The sequence below is a fragment of the Plectrocnemia conspersa genome, unplaced genomic scaffold (genome assembly GCF_051122295.1).
Source record: "Plectrocnemia conspersa isolate PC_06_02 unplaced genomic scaffold, ASM5112229v1 ptg000009l, whole genome shotgun sequence".
In the NCBI taxonomy this organism is placed as follows: domain Eukaryota; kingdom Metazoa; phylum Arthropoda; class Insecta; order Trichoptera; family Polycentropodidae; genus Plectrocnemia; species Plectrocnemia conspersa.
In genome coordinates this window covers 7,700,211-7,717,513 of record NW_028277173.1, presented here as the reverse complement: position 1 = coordinate 7,717,513, position 17,303 = coordinate 7,700,211, and the positions used below count along the sequence as shown (strand labels likewise).

Here is a 17,303-nt window from a genome sequence, read left to right as displayed (position 1 = left end):
TGGCAAAATGTTGCCCCCCCCCCCTGAAAAAATCTGAAATGTCTTTCCTTCATATATCCAGCCTAATATTTTTGTACTAATGTATTGATGCAACCGTTCCTTGAAAATATACAGCATTATTTTGTTGGGGTGAGAGGCCGGAATAGCGTAGTTCATAAGGCGCTGAACTGATAATCCAGAGGCCGCAGGTTAGTGTCCTGCAGCAGACTCAAATTTAAAATTAAGAATCTGCTACAAAAAGGAAGATTAAAAAAAAAGTAATTATCGCATTACTTAGTTAAACTTTATTCTAAATGTGATATAATGTGAGGTTCAGATAAATTGTTAATTTAATATTTAACATTTTTATTATTAATTTAGATATTATCTTTGACATTGAATTAGATAAAGCTAGATAATATTACCATATAAGAGAGAATGATTGTTATTTATTTATTTATTTATTTAAATTCAACAGTTACTTCCCGTCAGTAACCGAATAAGACTCGGTTCTCTGACCCGGTTCGCCGTGAAGGTGCGATTAAAAAAATGTGTCAAAAAGGCGTCGAATCTGGGTCTGTCGACTTTCGGCGTTTGAGAAGCCTCTTTTGCCGTTCTTTCAGACGCGAGACACAAGAGGAGACCACGCAAATTAAACAGGGTCACGGCTGAATCGGGTCGACAAACCTCGAGAAGAAATACAGTCAAAAACCGGAGAAAGTGGCACCGTGCCAAACCGAAAACTTCAACCCGCGAATATAACAGATGAGACTCGACGCGCACGCATGCAACCGACGCACAGTGTGGACTTTGTATGGATTGTCATGGTCAAAAATAAAATAAAAAGTGAAAGTCTTATATCTACGTTATCTATCCTAAACAAAGAATAAAAATACTATATAAGGGATAGTCTTATAAGCCCACACACCTCAATTCGAGAAGGTTTAATGTGAGAGGGATATTTAACTTTTGTTATTTTAAAATTAACTCTTGTGCTTTAAAATAACCGGCCGTTTTTAATCCGCTCAAAAAACACGTCACCCTTTTGCAATTGATCGTTCCATTAAAAAGGAGGCGAACAATAAAATCTCCCATGGATACATACGGGAATATAAGAAATCGAACCACTTACCCCGATCTCTCCAACCAGGATTTAATTCAAGAGGAGGCCGACCCAATTTCAGGATATCGAAGATCGTAAAAGAAGTAGCTTCTCTCTTCGTATCCACTGGTTCAGATCGACACCGGAATCCAGACACCAACAGCTTACAGACGCACTCACAGAAAACGATTCTCAATTGTTGCACAACGAATAAAAGAATAGCAATAACAACAAACGTTGTCTTAGCAACATAAGCCTCCTGACCCGTAGGATAGTGATTCAACTGTTATTTTTAAAATTGCTACCATTTTTTAAAAAAATGCATATTTTTTAGCAATCTGCAAAATTGTCTCGAGATGAATTTATGATTATATTTATAGAAATAAAATTTTAGTCTTTCGAAATGTTACATATAAATAACGCTAAATATAAATAAGCATTTAATTGTTGTTCCGACAATTTTACATATATTTATGCATGGCCGAATAAAAGTGTGTTATGGCCGTGCGTGGTTTTTTGTGTATAAATAACCTGAAGGCGCCTCAGCTGTCACGGCGTGTGGTCGTGCGTCAGCAAGGATTCTGAGGATGTAAACTCTGATAATAAAGCATTTCTATAGTTAGAGGCGTTTAATTCCGTCGAGAGACGGTGGTCCTTCGAGAAGAAAAGACTGCCATCTCCAAAGGGGAGAGGTCGCAACAATTGTAAAATGTTGAAAAAAATTCAACTAAGTTAGGTATTAGATTGTTGTGATAGAATTAAGACGTTCGTAGTAAATAACTATATTTTTTATTAAAATCAATAAGTGTTGTATTCCACATTTTTTATTTGGTGTCAACAAAAGATTTACGTATCCTTTTTTGTAAAAGTTTAAGCTGAAACATAATACTGCACAAGCCACGAGAAATATGAATTTGGGATTTGGCGAAGGTACTGTTAGTCAGAGAACTGTAAGACGTTGATTCGAGAAACTTCTTAGTAGCGAAATTAACCCCGGAAATAAGGCCCACGGAACACCTACATCTGCTGATAATGAAGAAAGATTGAGAAGCACTGTTGAAGCTAATTCTAACACTCACAGCAGAATTCTCTTGCAACCGTTTCACGGCATCTAAATGCCATAGAAAAAGTTAAAAAATACACGAATGGGTACCGCATGAACTGACTTCCAAAAGTCACTTCCTCTCAGATTTTTTATGACATTATTGATATCTAAGCTTGAACGACCGCTTCAGAATTGAGGGCATCGGATCTTCAAAGGCCCTCAAACTTGGGCTGCAACCAAGAGAAATCCGACTCAACTTCAGAGTAGCAAGTCGCCGCTTCTCTCTTCGCATCCACTGGTCCAGCTCAACGTCCGGAATCTAGAGTTTAATCTTGTTAAGCCATGCAACAGACATTCAATTTGAGTTAAAGACAGTTCAATATAAGTTACACTACAGCACATCTTTTTGCTCCTAAATAAAAATATTTTTCCATAATTGAAACCTAACCTTGTTACAATTCATATACATTATTAACTAGGGAGTACTTAAAAAATACGCTGAATTATTATTGGCTACAAAAGCTTGCTAGTAGACCCACTGTGCAACGGATGCGCGAGTATGTGCGCGCTTTCGGCACCGAATTGGGACAAAGTGGAGTGTCAAGGTATCAACGGTCGGACCAAAAATTAACTTTCACGGATGATATGCGTGTGCGTATACGCGTGGGTCTCCTTTGCGAAAAAAACAGTAAAAATACTCAATCTTAAAAAAAATTGACAAGAAGCAGTCAATTAATTTGAATCGTAAATTCTGACCCATGATCTCCCCAGATACTGCAATTTTGTATGAATAAGTTAAATATCATTAAGCCGTGTAGCGCGAAATTTTTGGATGTATTCTGAAAAATAGTTAGTAATATTTGGCTGTGCAACACTGAAGATATCGTCCGTGAGTAAAATAATAATCCCTACTATGCAATGTATTTTTGAGAGCCCTGAAAGGCCCGGGTCAAAGACCGTCATGGACCGAGTTTAATTCGTCAGAATTATAATTTCCTTGCACTTTATACTAAATTTACGTACTACTTTTCCACTTCATTTTATTATTTCATAGAATTACACGTGTACATTAAAATAAATTTGCAAATTTAATTTAATTAAATTATATAAAATTGAACTAAATATGCAGTTAAATATGCCTGAAAGATTACCGAGCTCAGTGCCAATTTTCAAGAAAATGCACGGGGTCATCCGCCCTGGTTCAGTTAACTCAATCTTAAGTTTAGAATCGCATTTCAGCCCAAACATATTTTAATTAATTAGTTATAGAAATTTAGGATTTTCCTAAAATCTACGAAAGAAAAAACATAAACTTTATGGTAAATTGCTTTATAGCATAATGGTATTTTGCCATATGGCAAAAAGCAACGATTAACCTATGTATCAGTACATATATCAAAGTCACACTTTCCAAGAAAGTAGAGGCATGATATCATAAGGGAAATATCAATATTGACAATTTTCATGTGTTCCTTCTTCTTTTTTTGCGTTACTATAATTAAAAAATGAATAATCATCATAAAAAAAATTCTTGTTGCACAACTTAATATATATAATATATGTATGTATATATATGATACATTCCGTTTTTATTGAATAAGAAGTCATTATTGAAATCAGTTTTTCAGCTTTTATTTAGATTGTGAAAGAAAACGTAATTAAAATGTCAAAGACGCCTGAGGAAGTATATAAATTCAATGAAATGGAACATTTTATAAATATAAAAAAAAATTAGAATAACGTTGATTTGTGTGAAAATGTTTAAATCGTTCATTTGATTTGGAATGTATCTGCTTTAGATATTTACTTCAATTACGCGCATAGGTTTCGATTAAGAATAAACGAAACTTTTTATTTAATTATAGCTAAAATGATCTAAAGTGCAATTTTATTTATATTATTGATAATTTAATAATTAGGTTTGTGCTACCCCTGATATTTTACGCCACGAGACGCCATTGATAAAAAATAAGAGGAAATTGCATAATAGGATATTCACTTTAATTAAAATAATTCGGAAACACTTTTTAATATTATATAAAAACAAATATTTTATTATTATTTATTATGTACATTTAAAATATACATATACATACGTGGTTCAAAAAAATTGTTATATATAAAAAATTATAAATTGAACATTTTAAATAAAAAATATATCAGCTCATATTATCAACTTCACTGTTTATCATTTATTTCATGTTCTGTTCTAATTTGTTACAACACAATTGTGAAATTTGAGATAAAACTAGTAATTTCGATGCTTATTTTTTAATCATTTACACAAAACTGATAAAAAAACACTACATACCACACAATTTATCATAAAACAAATAGTAAGCAAGTACTTGGAAGTCTTTGATAACAAATAATAAATTGTATCATTTAAGTAATATTACCTACAAACATAGAAAAACAAGATTTTAAATAAAATTGTATTGCATTAAAAATGCTATAAAAAACAGAATATTCTTACCTGGAGATGTGCTGCATCCAGATTTATTCGTAAATTATAACTCGACGTTGTAAATAGTAAATAAAATTAATTTATTGAATTATAATCTTCTTGTATTCCAACTGAGCCATAAATGCGCCAACGAGTCCATCTTCAAGAGTATCACAAGGACGATGGCTGTAGATATTAGCACCAACGGTGGAGGATTCCAAACTTCAACTTGGCGCTGCCAAAACGTATCGGTTCCACAGCAGTCCCACATCTCCAATAATATCTAATATTGCACAACACGTGATAATGACAGATACATTCGTAAATATTGCGTTGGCCATAAGAGCAATTTGAGTAATAAAATAAAAATATAAGTGTCAAAAAGAATTTAAAGTAAATATTGCAATTAATCGTATATTTTATAATTAAATTATTTCTTATTTGTAAATCAATTAATTGAATAGTAATAATTGTTTCGCTTTTCATATAAATGAATTAAATATTCAATTAATTTATATTTACGTATATAATTTAATTTTAACATTTTATGTATGTAAATATACGACATTTGTTAATTATATCGGCGCCACGCTCGAAAACCAATGGTTATAAACATATTGTCGAAAATGGCCAACAACGTTTTGCTACATAAATACGTTTTAAATTTTGAAACTTAGTTTTTTATTGTCAAGCGCGTGTTTATTTCCAAAACATTTGTTAAAATCACAATTAACCGTTTATTAGTGTCATCGATAACATACGACAATATTGTTAAACGATTAATTGTGATTTTTAAACAATGTTTGCAGAATAAACGTACGCACGGCGATAAAAACTAAATTTTAAAACATATTTATGTAGAATAAAAATGTTCATAACAATCTGGTTTTATCAAGTAGGAAATATACTATTTTTGCGACGGAAGGCGACGGCAATAAAACACAGATTGAACCACTGCAGTGGTGTTTTATTATTAAAAATAAAAAGTTATTATAGTTATATGTTGAAATATATTAGTGTGAGTGACCGGTGCGCGAGGCCCGTACCGGCCCGTGCGAGCCCGCCGAAGCCGCCAAGAGAATGTGCTTACGTCACGCAAGTGCTACCAGAGTGCCGCCAAGTTTTTTAAAACCTTAATATTAATATATAAATGAACTATCACTCTATATATAGCAATATGTATTTATTAACAAAGATGGAAGTTTTTCATCTATCACATTGAGCAAAAACGATAAAAAAAGTATAGCAAACTTTTATTATGTTTTGAAGAAATAAAAACAGAAAGCTCTACCAGATTGTTTTAATTTATTTGAACATGGTTAGCACTTTTGTTATATAGAAAACAGACCAGAAATCACCGGTCGCACCTACGAGCTTTGTCGTCGTATATAAGTAGTAGCAGTTGATCGTGATACTGTGATTTCACTCAATGATACTTATTATTAGTAGTTTAACAAACAAAGCTGTCTGATAAAGCGTTTTGAAATTAAGACTTGTAATATTTACTGGTCGTTTGAAACTATTTTAGGAATTATTGTTTCAAAAACCCAGAAGACGACTTTTTTATAAGAAAAAAATCGAAAAACGAAAAAATAAAATGTGTAAATAAATTTGGTTGGTTCGATTTGGCAGTCTTAATAAACAAATCCATGTCTCAGTAGCAATGTAACCATATTTGTGTTTAGCTTTCCCTAAAAATATACATTTTTAGTTATACATAGACAAAAATGTAAGGCCTCAATAAAAGAAAATATTAAGAAAATTCTAAAACCTTAATTGTTAACTGGCGTGAAGTGGGGGGGTGGTGATTATTTTTCTATGACCAAAAACTATATGGAACATTGGTAACATTGACGAGGCAACGATGGGGTGCAGGTCTGGCAAACTTTTTTATGGCTCAAACTTGTGTCTTTATCATCTCGAAAGTAATAGCAGTTTAAAAAATATTAAATAAAATTAAATTATCATAAAGCTACTATTTACAAATAAGAGAAATGACAAAATTTTTATCGTTTAAAGAAGTTGAATAGTCATTTCTTAAACTTCGCATCAACAGTGATTTTATACTTATGTATTTTAAACATATAATAATAGTACAGAAATAAAATAAAAATAATAAAAAACTTTTGTCTACAAAAACCTGTATTTTTTCTGTTGTATTAAAATTGAATACACAGCATTTTTATTAAACTAACGAGTAGAGTTTTTCTTAAATAAAATTATTTAATATATTTTTTAATTATTTTATTTGATTCAGCTTTAGCTAATATTCATAAAATTTACATTATGATTATTAAACATAAAAACAAATAGATAAAGTAAAATATAATTTTATTTTGATAAAATAAACATATTAATAATAATATTGTAAAAAATCATTAAAAAAATATTATTAATATTTATTATTTAGTAAATCTATTTATAACAAAGTATTTACAAATAGATTTCTCTTTTTGTATTGTTTTTTTGATATTTTATTTTAATATATTTACAGCTTACGAGACTAAAATAATTTGTCTATAAGTCGTAATAATAATACTAGTTTAAGTTCTACTACTGGTCTAGTGATTAATATCTCGGTACACAGATAAATATTAGGTTACCAACTTAAAAGTTCTGTATCCACAGCTGCAATGCTTGCTATTCTTAGCTCAACTTCATTTATATTTAAAATAAGATATGCTCAATACAAAATGTGATACAATTTTTAAAAAATGCTGTTACCTATAATATCAAATAAAAAAATTAACAATAAACAAGAATTTAAATATATATTAATCGACAAGAAATATTAAATTAGACTTATCAAAATATATTTTTTGTAGCAGCAACGAGACCTATATTTTACAATGGCAACACTAGAAAGAGTCGCTTGTGCGTTTTGACGTTTAACATCGTCTGTTGTATTCGAATCGTTATAATGGCTTTAGCTTCTCAACGCCGTGCAAATGTAATATATATTTATTTTACTATGTATCCATAATTAACTATTTCATGCAAAAAATGCGTTAAATATCGAAATATTACAACCCAAATGCAATTTACAGTTTCTAACATAACCTTACTTTTTTAATCCTAAATTTTACTCTAATAAACAATTAAACATTTTTATTTTTAGCTTCGACTACCGCCTGAAGTTAATCGGATACTTTACATCAGAAATTTACCATATAAAATAACGGCAGAGGAAATGTACGATATCTTTGGTAAATACGGAGCGCTACGACAAATAAGAGTGTATGTATATATTGTAATTGATTTTGTTTATGAATAGATTTTAGCATAGCTAATTTTGTATTGTTTTACAGTGGAAACACGCCCGAAACAAGAGGCACTGCGTTTGTGGTATATGAAGACATATTTGATGCAAAAAAAGCTTGCGATCATTTGTCCGGGTTTAACGTATGCAACCGCTATTTAGTCGTCCTTTATTATAGATCAAACAAAGCATTCAAGGGCATGGATATTGAAAAGAAACAAGAAGAATTAGACACCATCAAAAAGAAATATGGAATCAATTCGGATGATCTTCGAAAATAACTATATGAAGTTTATTATTTTAGTGTATATAATAAGTTTACATTAATGTTTGTTTTTCATTTCACTTTTTCATATTTATGTATTACTTATGAGAAATTTTGTAATAATAAAATTATGGTAATTTTTTAATGTTTATTTTTAATATCATACATAATATCAGAAATACTTGCAAATTATCAGTTAATAAATAAGATAAAACACAATTTCATACATGCAACACACATTTCAAAACATATCTAAAATACAAACTACTGAATCCTTTTTCTTTACACATCAAACAATTTTTACCAAATTATGATAAAATTACGAAGATGCAATGCCAAAAAATACTCCTCCGGCGAATCCAGCCGAATAATACGAATTAGTTCTCATGAATGTGACAACCTGTAAACGGAGAAATGCATATTTATTACATTTTCATACAACTACTATATTTATATATTAACATTACCTTGTCGACCCAGGCTGAAGATCTTTTGTTCGATTCCATTTCAATTTTTTCGCTAATATTGTCGACATTTTTGTGTATTTTTTCCCAATTTATGTTGATATAACCGCTTTGATTCGCAAGATGTAGAATTATTATACCGCCACCGAGTCCAAATGCAGCCACTTTACTGACTTTCATGCCGATATAACCGGTAAACCTATAATAAAACGGTCACTGCATAAAAAAATTGAGATTAAAAAATAAAATATAATACAATACCATCCAGAAACTGTCCCAAAGACCAACTGCTTAGTCGACGATGATTTAGCAATGTCTCCCACAGCCCGTTCGAAGAAATTTTTAACTTCTTTCGCTACTTTCTCAACCTCTTTATTATCATCGTCGGAGTTTGAAGAGACAACGGGACTCATTTTTAAACAATTCTGCAAAATAAAATCGATCTATTTCTAAATACAATGGTCAACTGCACATTTTAACACATTGTTGTCGGGACACGGATTTTTCCGTTTTTGCGGAACTGCTGCTGGATTGCGGGACCCGTAAAAATCCGTTTTTTGTAGTCTGTTGCTAGAAGTCGGCTCACGTGTTTATCCGTGTAATTTGAACTGCATTTTTTTTTGTTGTCAGCAGCTAGATGTCACTGCTTTGATATTTAGTAAAGACATTATTTTATTCGTCGTCGCATTTATTACATTTCCACCAAATGTATTGTACTAATTTTGATATTGAATTTTTATTCCGTACAAAAAATTAAATAACGAACTATAAACAATTCCTGTTATCCCAAATATCTTCTATTATGTTCAATTCTATTCAAGATACTTCGAGGAATTACTTTCTACCTGATGTAAAAGAAGGGATGGTTGGGAGTGAGAAAACAAAACAAATTCCAATGAAACTTGACCTGGGGTAGATAACAAGCAACAGTCATTGCGACATCTGTGACTTGTTATAAAAAAAAAGACATCATTACTAAAAAATAGTTTTACACCCCGAAATGTTTTCACCCGATAAAAATAAATCTGACGATGAATTTTGTGTGGATAATTTATCTGATTATTGATAATTGGGCCAAAAGTGTAGCTATGTATCTTTTGACATACCTCTACACAGAGGTACGTGTTTTTAGAGATATCATACGTTGAAAAACTATTCATAAAAACAGATTGTGCCATATTTTAGTTTTATTTAGTGTTTAATTCGATTTTTTATTACATACATTTTTATAGTACTTTTATGTGCAAAATAAACGCAAGTTTCCAGTGAATATAAAACTGTCAACCTCCATGTTTCTTCTTCATTTGATAGTACTGTTTATGGTAAGTCTATGTTTAAAATTTCATAATTTTATATTGTATAGTATAAAAGTTATGGCGAGTTTCCGAAAAAAAACGCGGAAATTCTTCGTTTCCGAAAAATTCCGCGGCTGTTAAAAAATGGCCCGCGCCAGGCTTGAAACAATGCGCGAAATCACCCGACAACAATGTGTTAACTTAGAACGCAATTTATCATGGTCTATTTCATCATTATGAATCATACTAGTATTTTTATATAGCTATACAAGTAATGAAAATTCTTAATTATGCTCACATCTGTATTTTTTGGAAAAGGATATGTAATAATGTAACCTTGGGGCAGTTGTCAAAAATCGAACACAGACGAGTGAATTAAAACTTTGGCCATAACAAGTGCAATACTGTCCATAATATGAATTACATAAAATTATTTTAACTAATAATATTTTGTTGATGATATTTTTCATTAAATTATTTTAATGTTGAATCAATTTGCATTTTTTACTGATTTATTTAAATTAGGGCTATGAATTGAATATAGAAAATTGTTATATAATATTTATAAAGTGTAAATTTCATAAATTAATTGGTATATGTAAGGTGCTTATAAACATTTTAAAACCAGAAATTGCAATAAGTAAATCACTTAAAATTTATGAAACAACTAATAATAAAAGTTTAAAAATTTTCTGCTAGAATTCTAAATATGTTATAACTTATAATTATTACTCAATAAAATTGCTAGTTTTGATAAAATCCACATTTAGATAAATCTGTCAATTTTAAAAAGTTTGCCCACTCACAAACATTATATCGGCCAATTGTGCTAAGTGAAATCCGCATAGAGAAACCCATAATGTTGATGAAACCATATCTTATTAGGAAAGAAATAGTTGCAAACAATTTAACGAGGCAAACCAATTAGATATAGATATATGTATACTATAAGCGGGAATAATTTCATATGGATATATGTATACTATAAGCGGGAATAATTTCATATGGATATATTATTTAGTTTGACCCATATCAGGGTGCAAATACAAACCTGAATATCAAATACTCTGAATTAAATCTTGGTGCCAATGCTGTTCTAATCTATACTGACAAACTTTTTGATCTTTGAATGGGAGAAAATTGACACTCGTTCATAGAGCTTGTCTCTAGTAAATGAATTAAGTAACATAAACATACGAGTCACTGGAAACTATTAGATAAAATCTATATAGGAAATGTCTCTTACTTGACAATAATATAGCGAAAAAAGGTGTCAGATTGCTCGAATGCCATTGAAGTAAATCCGCTCCATAAAACTCATCGGTGCTCACAATAACTGAAAAATCTATGGGGGCCAATATAGATTTGTTATGGCCAAAACTGGTCGGCGCAGAAATAGCGGTGTTGTGACGGCTCTCTCTCTTCCGGCAAGCTTGTAAGGGTTCGGACGCGTGCCGTCGCGCGTCCGCCCCATTCTTATAATGTAAACCGTAACCTCAAATAAATATACTACTGCAGCGGCTCAATCTGTGTCTCATTGCCAACTGCCATCATCACAGACCCTAAAAATCATTGTTTCCCAATCTCAATTGATCCATCAATACAATCAAAATATGGGAGTGGTAAGTCGATCGGACCAAAACATATCTTCTAATAGAATTAGTATTCTTGGGAAGAAGTGGAACATGCCTTTCCTTTTACACTGCACTAATGTGGTAGTTCAAAATGCTTGGTTGCTTTTCAGAAACACTGGTAGGACGAAGAATTTGTTAACTTTCAGGATACGTATTGCAACAATTATTATAGAAACAAATGAACTTCGTAGTAAGCCAGTACCATACAGAGCATCTTCGCTGATCACTGAAATGATGGTAAAGATTATTTGGTTATAGACCAAAGTAACCAAACAAAATGTGGGCTTCGTCGAAAACAGTGCCAGATGCATAAAATGCAATGTTAGACTACGCGTTATTTTTTTCTTGGATTATTATATAAAAAACTAATGTTAAATGACAAATCGTGGTATATGTATGCAAAATTGTAAGTGTAAGATGCAATTTTGTTGTATTTATAGCAACCTTTATATAATTTATTTTTCCATGTTTTTAAGAATATATTCGAACCTCTTTGATTATATTATTAATAAAATAAAATACAAAATTAGTTTTAGGTTTAAATGGGTTAAGAAAACCGTCTCAACATAACTTCGAAGGACTAGTGAAACTTAACGTTATCCTTTAAATGCGAGACAAATAATGATTTTGGCGCACAAGGCTGTTGTGGTTCACTACGGCAGTTAGCCATACGTATCACAGCTTATTAGTTAAATATGTGAATTTTATGTGTAACGTGGCTAATAAATCTTTGACTTTCGTTTTGAAGGAAAGCGGCTATTTATCAATTTTGCGTTGCGTATATAATAACACCCTCTAACTTTTTGTAATAAAATAGCAATTTATCTGTAAAATATTGCAAATGTTTTAATTGCGTTGGTAATTGTGCTTATAGAATATTTTAATGAAAAATTACGGTTTTAAAAATTCAACTAGTAGATTGGCATTAGCTATATCACTTATAGGTTTAATAGTTAAGCCAACGCTGTCATCTCTTCCATTATTTTTAGAAGTATCAAATAAATAAAAATAAAATTGCAAAAATAGCAAATAAGCAAACGCATGTTAAATTTAGAATAATTATTTATCTTTAATTATAAAATAAGCTTATTATAAAAATATTTGTAGATTGTTTGTTTTTTGTGCATGGTCAAAATGTAAGTTGTTATCATATAGTTCATCTCACTGACAGCTTAGTGCTGGAATTGCGTTTGTGTTTCAAATGTGCGTATAAAAATTAATATTCTTTAACGCATATTTATTTCCTTATCTTAATTTTATTTTTCTTGCTTAGAACTCGAGCAAGATGAGCCGCCGCGCCGCTTCACCCAAGAAAGACGAGGCAGCCGAAAAATTGGAAGAGGCTGTGAAAGACACCAAAAAGTTCATCGACAAAGCCGTAGGAGAAATAGGGACGAAGAATGCTACCAAGCAATTGATATTGGGTTCAGTGTCAGGCTGGTAATAACCGGTTCTATTAATAACCCGTGATGTCACTATGATATCATTAGACAAATAAAGATTCTGACTATTCCATAACTATTATTATAATGAATCAATTTCAGGATTGCCGGCTTTATTGCGTTGAAAGTCGGTAAAATTCCAGCTATCGGGGTCAGTGGCAGTGCGTTTATACTACACTTTGCTGAGCAAAATGGTTATATCAGCTTCGACTGGGACAAAATTCTGAAGAAGGTGGATAAACTTAGCGATAAGATTGAAAAGGAAGCCACCGGAAGCTCGCCGGCCTGGACAGATAAGGTTTTAAATTTACACATTATATGGTAGGATCCAAATCGACATGAATCTGAACGATTTCATTTATTTCAGGTTGAAAGATTCGTCGATCGGAAGTTAGATAAAGCTGAAGATTTGTTAAAGAAGAGGCAATTGAAGGCGAAGAAATGGTATCACTCGATCACTGGCGACGAACATTACAGAGCAACTGAAACTCACATTTTCTTGGCATCTTTTATTGCTGGATTGGCCATCGGTTTAATGTGTGGCCGCTAAATGTACTTATTATATGAAAGCAATTTATGCACATAATTTTCGAATCTCTGAAATAATAAAGCAATTATGCTTGTATTAAATTGTTGATATTAATATACCAGTATTGACATTAACTTTCTATAGATAATGTTGTTGATGCTTATATTGAAGATGATTTTATATGTATATTTATATATTTATAAAATTTGCGATTTTGATTTTATTATATTATTATATTTTAACGTCATAAGATTGTGAACATTGTGATAATATATTTGTGTCGTCATGTATCAAACTATTTAATGTAAAATTATTAAACGCATTACTTCTAAAAAATATTACATTAGTAGTTTGATATCTATCTATACATTTCCTATTTTTAGTATGTATTTAATTTGATCTGTTCAAATATTAGTCATCCATTTGAAATATATTGATTAGTCGTCTTTTATTGTTATATAATATAAAGAATTATTAATACTACCAATTTTTTATTATATCTTATTTATTAAATTTATAAACATAAAAGGAACATATTGTAGTTGGTATGAATATCACAAGCAATGCAAACATGTTTGCATAATACAATCGAAGTACAGTGACTGATATTAACTTCATGGAAAATTCATCTAGGAGACTATTTTCCGTAGATCACAGTAATAAATTGCCCACAGTGAATTTTCCATACATGTATTGCAAATATTTGGTGAAAATTAAAAATTAAATCTATCGAGTATAGATGAGATATCGACACATTAATAATCACAAAAGAATGATCTTCTATTCCGACTCTAATACACGATATTTAAATAGCTACCGGAGACTTTAATCTCTTTCCATATCGTCAACATTTGAGTAGTTCGCTAATTAAGAAAAGTTTCCAACGGTAAAATCGATTGAATAAATTTTAACTTTCATATCTGTGTTTTTCTATATTGCTTAAGTTTTAGTTATAAATTATTAATTCATATTCTTCACCCAGTGAAATTTTGTCATTATTGATAATTTTTTTCTCCATCTCGAACGGAATCATTACACCGCTAAGTTTCACGGCTGTAGATCTCTTCATAGTACCGACATCTCGCCTTTTTTTCCTAGCTTTTTTTACAGTCGGAGTTGTTTTTTTCTTTTCAGAAGTGTGTCTAAGATAGTGATAATTTAATTTACTCTAAAATATACATATATATATATATAATTAAATAAATCAATTACATTATATTTATCGTTCAGCTACAAACCTGCGATGACAGTTTTGCTTCGCAACCCGGATAAGTACAATCGTAAGTTTTATTTTCATGTACCGATTTTATGTGATGTCGCAAGTTACTCATGAATGTATAATACCTAAAAAAATAAGTAATATTAATTGGTAAAATATAACATTTACAAAATAAAATTATATATATTTACTTCGGACACATTGTGCACACGAATATGTCCCTTTCGTCATTGCTAGGATGCGTTTTCATATGTCGAACTATATATTCCCTCGATTTGAATACTTTTTTGCATTTATCGCAATGATATTCTAAATTAAAAATAAATTTAAATTTAAAATAAATGAATTTATTACCACAGATGCGAAAGAAATAATATACCTTCAAACTTATGTGACTTTTTCCTATGCTCCAAATAATCCGCCCAAATAATAAATATCTTGACACAATCGTTACATTTGAATATTTTATGCTTTGACTCGTGTCTGCACCTATCGGACTGATTTGCAAACTTTTTATCGCAATACATACATCTGAAAAATATAAAATTATATAAAATCATATTTTCATTTACTTATTAAAAATCCATTCTCACTTTAATAGCTTTTCGCCCGTGTGCAAATACAAGTGATGAGCCAATAATGTAAGTTTGTCGAAACCCTTGGGACATATATGACAAACGTGCGAAAACAATTTTTTATGCTTCCTAGATATGTGTTTCTCTAAATTTTGTTTTGTTGTAAACGTTTGATCGCATTTATCGCATCTGTTTATAAAAGAAAACATATGAGTCAAAAAGTAATCTTGGTTTAAAGTATTATTGATATTAGTCTTACTTAATTTTCGATTCCACCGCTGTGTGAAAATGTACAATTTTAATGTGTCGGATCAAATGTTGTTTAGTGCCATATTGTTTTTTACATTCCAAATGGCCACATATAAAAAATTTCTTCTGAAAATATACAATCATATATTAAAAAAATTAAGATACATTACTCATTACTTCCTGCGGAAATGTATTAACCGATTCAAATAATCAAACATGTGCAATTTCTGTTGTAACTCTTATTTCAACATAGTGAGAGATTTTAGACTACAAGAGTGATACTATAACAATATAACAGTAAATCTAAATAAAGTGTAGCGTGCAATAGGACTTAAACATAAGAAAACGAGTAAATATAATACAACTCTAACCTCCGCGCCGTTCGCCATGTCAAACGGCAAAGTGTTGCTAGAAACATAAAACGTGCTTGACTGAACAACCATTGAGGTAAAACCGAATACCATTTAAATATTTTCATTGCGCAATTAACTAAATCAATTGAAATTAAAATTTATAAGTAAATGTCTTAATTTATATAACAATTTATTACTACTATACGTAAATAATTATATCTCGACATTTTCATTATTGAAATATATGCAGGACAATTTATTATTGAGCACTACACAGGCACGATATTTCAGCTTTTTCCAAGGGGGGCTAAAATTGGCTGGTCAGTGGCCGTTACAATAAGTTTCATAGTATTTTATTAAATGACGCATTTTTATGAGCAAATTCATAACCCCCCTCCCTAAATGACAATAAAAACGTGTCGTCTTCATCGCAGTGGATATGCTCGGTTATTTATATTAAGACTTTTTACAACAATATTACGACTTACAAATAAGGCGGCTTCCATAAGATTTATCGTGAATATTTTACCCCTTCCCCCTCTTCTCCTATGACATTATTTGTGGAAGCCGCCTAAGTCAGAGTCGAATGAAACACATCTAACCCGAATTTTGACCAATAGAAAAGCTCAAAAAACAATTATTTCTTCTTCTTTTAAGACCGTATTTAATGCGGAATAATTCAAAAAGCGTTTTAACTGGAGAAAATTAAGCGCTTAATAAACTTTTATCAATGACAATAAAATATGTTGAATGTGCATTCAGAACACTTTGTGCTAAATGGAGAGTTTTAAGTAAATCTATAGAAACAAACTGTAATCATGTTCGTTTAATTATACAGACTGTTTGTTTATTGCATAATACAATTCTAGACAGAGATGATGTTGTAGAGAGCCCATTTATATTTAGCCCATTATTACTGATAATATTATTAACAGTAATCGTCGACGTCGATATCGAATAAACAATGCTTCAGAAAATCGCGCTAACAGCATTAGAAGAAATTTTAATGGATATTTTGTAAACAACACTATTTTTATATTAACAATAAATGAACCTTTGATGTTTCCGAATTCATTTTTATTTTTTTCCAGAACTTACTTACTATAACTTTTTTATTTTTGTATTGTATATTTTTGTTATCCCATAAAGCTGGCTTCGCCAAAATGACAGTAATGAGCTCCCCATTGTCAATTTTCACTTGGAACGTATACCCTACTCGAATCACTCGAGCCGAGAAGCGAAATCAAACTCGTTTGTTCTTGTCGCTCTGCTCCGCCCGTCCACCGCTCGGCGCCTACGCTTTATAACCATTCACTTCATAGCAGTTTCAATATGCCACAATACATTTATGCACCTCAGATGTATATCTACTACTAAATGTATTTCGGTATGATTTCATAAAAATTACATATCTTAAAAAATATTTTCGGGAGAGATTTGAGACTGT

The 17,303-nt window shown here is 30.9% G+C and overlaps 5 protein-coding genes across 8 annotated transcripts in view; 2 read left to right on the top strand and 3 right to left on the bottom strand.

The window, feature by feature from the left end:
• The window catches only part of Oatp74D (Organic anion transporting polypeptide 74D), a 95,421-nt gene extending 90,520 nt beyond the window's left edge, over nt 1–4,901 (bottom strand). The window contains exon 1 of the mRNA XM_088192165.1: nt 4,603–4,901. The gene's annotated coding sequence lies outside the window, so the exon portion shown is untranslated. The remainder of the gene's footprint in view (nt 1–4,602) is intronic.
• Nucleotides 4,902–7,417: 2,516 nt separating this feature from the next.
• Nucleotides 7,418–8,236, top strand: Sf3b6 (splicing factor 3b subunit 6). The gene is made up of 3 exons (XM_088192163.1): nt 7,418–7,522; nt 7,691–7,809; nt 7,881–8,236. The coding sequence occupies exons 1-3, from the start codon at nt 7,493–7,495 to the stop codon at nt 8,110–8,112; spliced, it is 381 nt and encodes a 126-aa protein (XP_088048289.1). The 5' UTR covers nt 7,418–7,492; the 3' UTR covers nt 8,113–8,236.
• On the bottom strand, nt 8,230–10,277 carry LOC148231786 (FUN14 domain-containing protein 1-like). 2 transcript variants are annotated; one of them, XM_088192162.1, is made up of 4 exons: nt 10,192–10,270; nt 8,822–8,985; nt 8,564–8,759; nt 8,230–8,496 (listed from the first exon to the last, which is right to left on the bottom strand). In XM_088192162.1, the coding sequence occupies exons 2-4, from the start codon at nt 8,971–8,973 to the stop codon at nt 8,416–8,418; spliced, it is 429 nt and encodes a 142-aa protein (XP_088048288.1). In that variant the 5' UTR covers nt 8,974–8,985; nt 10,192–10,270; the 3' UTR covers nt 8,230–8,415. The 2 variants fall into 2 exon arrangements, with proteins under 2 accessions (XP_088048288.1, XP_088048287.1); XM_088192161.1 differs by having other exon boundaries at nt 8,357–8,496; nt 10,154–10,277.
• A 2,337-nt stretch (nt 10,278–12,614) lies between these two features.
• LOC148231785 (FUN14 domain-containing protein 1-like) lies at nt 12,615–13,941 on the top strand. Its single transcript, XM_088192160.1, has 4 exons — nt 12,615–12,692; nt 12,763–12,929; nt 13,034–13,229; nt 13,299–13,941. The coding sequence occupies exons 2-4, from the start codon at nt 12,775–12,777 to the stop codon at nt 13,479–13,481; spliced, it is 534 nt and encodes a 177-aa protein (XP_088048286.1). The 5' UTR covers nt 12,615–12,692; nt 12,763–12,774; the 3' UTR covers nt 13,482–13,941.
• A 77-nt stretch (nt 13,942–14,018) lies between these two features.
• LOC148231784 (P43 5S RNA-binding protein-like) lies at nt 14,019–15,932 on the bottom strand. 3 transcript variants are annotated; one of them, XM_088192156.1, is made up of 7 exons: nt 15,875–15,932; nt 15,514–15,629; nt 15,273–15,443; nt 15,059–15,210; nt 14,871–14,988; nt 14,699–14,804; nt 14,019–14,628 (listed from the first exon to the last, which is right to left on the bottom strand). In XM_088192156.1, exons 1-7 carry the CDS (start codon nt 15,890–15,892, stop codon nt 14,407–14,409), a joined length of 903 nt encoding a protein of 300 aa, XP_088048282.1. In that variant the 5' UTR covers nt 15,893–15,932; the 3' UTR covers nt 14,019–14,406. The 3 variants fall into 3 exon arrangements, with proteins under 3 accessions (XP_088048282.1, XP_088048283.1, XP_088048284.1); XM_088192157.1 differs by having other exon boundaries at nt 15,514–15,626; nt 15,875–15,912; XM_088192158.1 differs by having other exon boundaries at nt 15,702–15,902.
• Between the last annotated feature and the right edge of the window lie 1,371 nt (nt 15,933–17,303).

What these genes read in the sequence shown, in the direction of transcription:
- LOC148231784 (XM_088192156.1), bottom strand. An exon ending in AAAGTCACATAAGTTTGAAG is followed by an intron (nt 14,989 to 15,058) that starts GTATATTATTTC and finishes TTTTTAATTTAG; the next exon opens with AATATCATTGCGATAAATGC. An exon ending in AAGCAAAACTGTCATCGCAG is followed by an intron (nt 14,629 to 14,698) that starts GTTTGTAGCTGA and finishes TGTATATTTTAG; the next exon opens with AGTAAATTAAATTATCACTA.
- LOC148231785 (XM_088192160.1), top strand. Translation starts at nt 12,775, where the DNA reads ATGAGCCGCCGCGCCGCTTCACCCAAGAAAGACGAGGCAGCCGAAAAA. An exon ending in TTGGGTTCAGTGTCAGGCTG is followed by an intron (nt 12,930 to 13,033) that starts GTAATAACCGGT and finishes AATCAATTTCAG; the next exon opens with GATTGCCGGCTTTATTGCGT. An exon ending in CGCCGGCCTGGACAGATAAG is followed by an intron (nt 13,230 to 13,298) that starts GTTTTAAATTTA and finishes CATTTATTTCAG; the next exon opens with GTTGAAAGATTCGTCGATCG.
- LOC148231786 (XM_088192161.1), bottom strand. Translation starts at nt 8,973, where the DNA reads ATGAGTCCCGTTGTCTCTTCAAACTCCGACGATGATAATAAAGAGGTT. An exon ending in TTTGGGACAGTTTCTGGATG is followed by an intron (nt 8,760 to 8,821) that starts GTATTGTATTAT and finishes GTTTTATTATAG; the next exon opens with GTTTACCGGTTATATCGGCA. An exon ending in CTTCAGCCTGGGTCGACAAG is followed by an intron (nt 8,497 to 8,563) that starts GTAATGTTAATA and finishes CTCCGTTTACAG; the next exon opens with GTTGTCACATTCATGAGAAC.
- Sf3b6 (XM_088192163.1), top strand. Translation starts at nt 7,493, where the DNA reads ATGGCTTTAGCTTCTCAACGCCGTGCAAAT. An exon ending in CTTCTCAACGCCGTGCAAAT is followed by an intron (nt 7,523 to 7,690) that starts GTAATATATATT and finishes TTTTATTTTTAG; the next exon opens with CTTCGACTACCGCCTGAAGT. An exon ending in GCGCTACGACAAATAAGAGT is followed by an intron (nt 7,810 to 7,880) that starts GTATGTATATAT and finishes ATTGTTTTACAG; the next exon opens with TGGAAACACGCCCGAAACAA.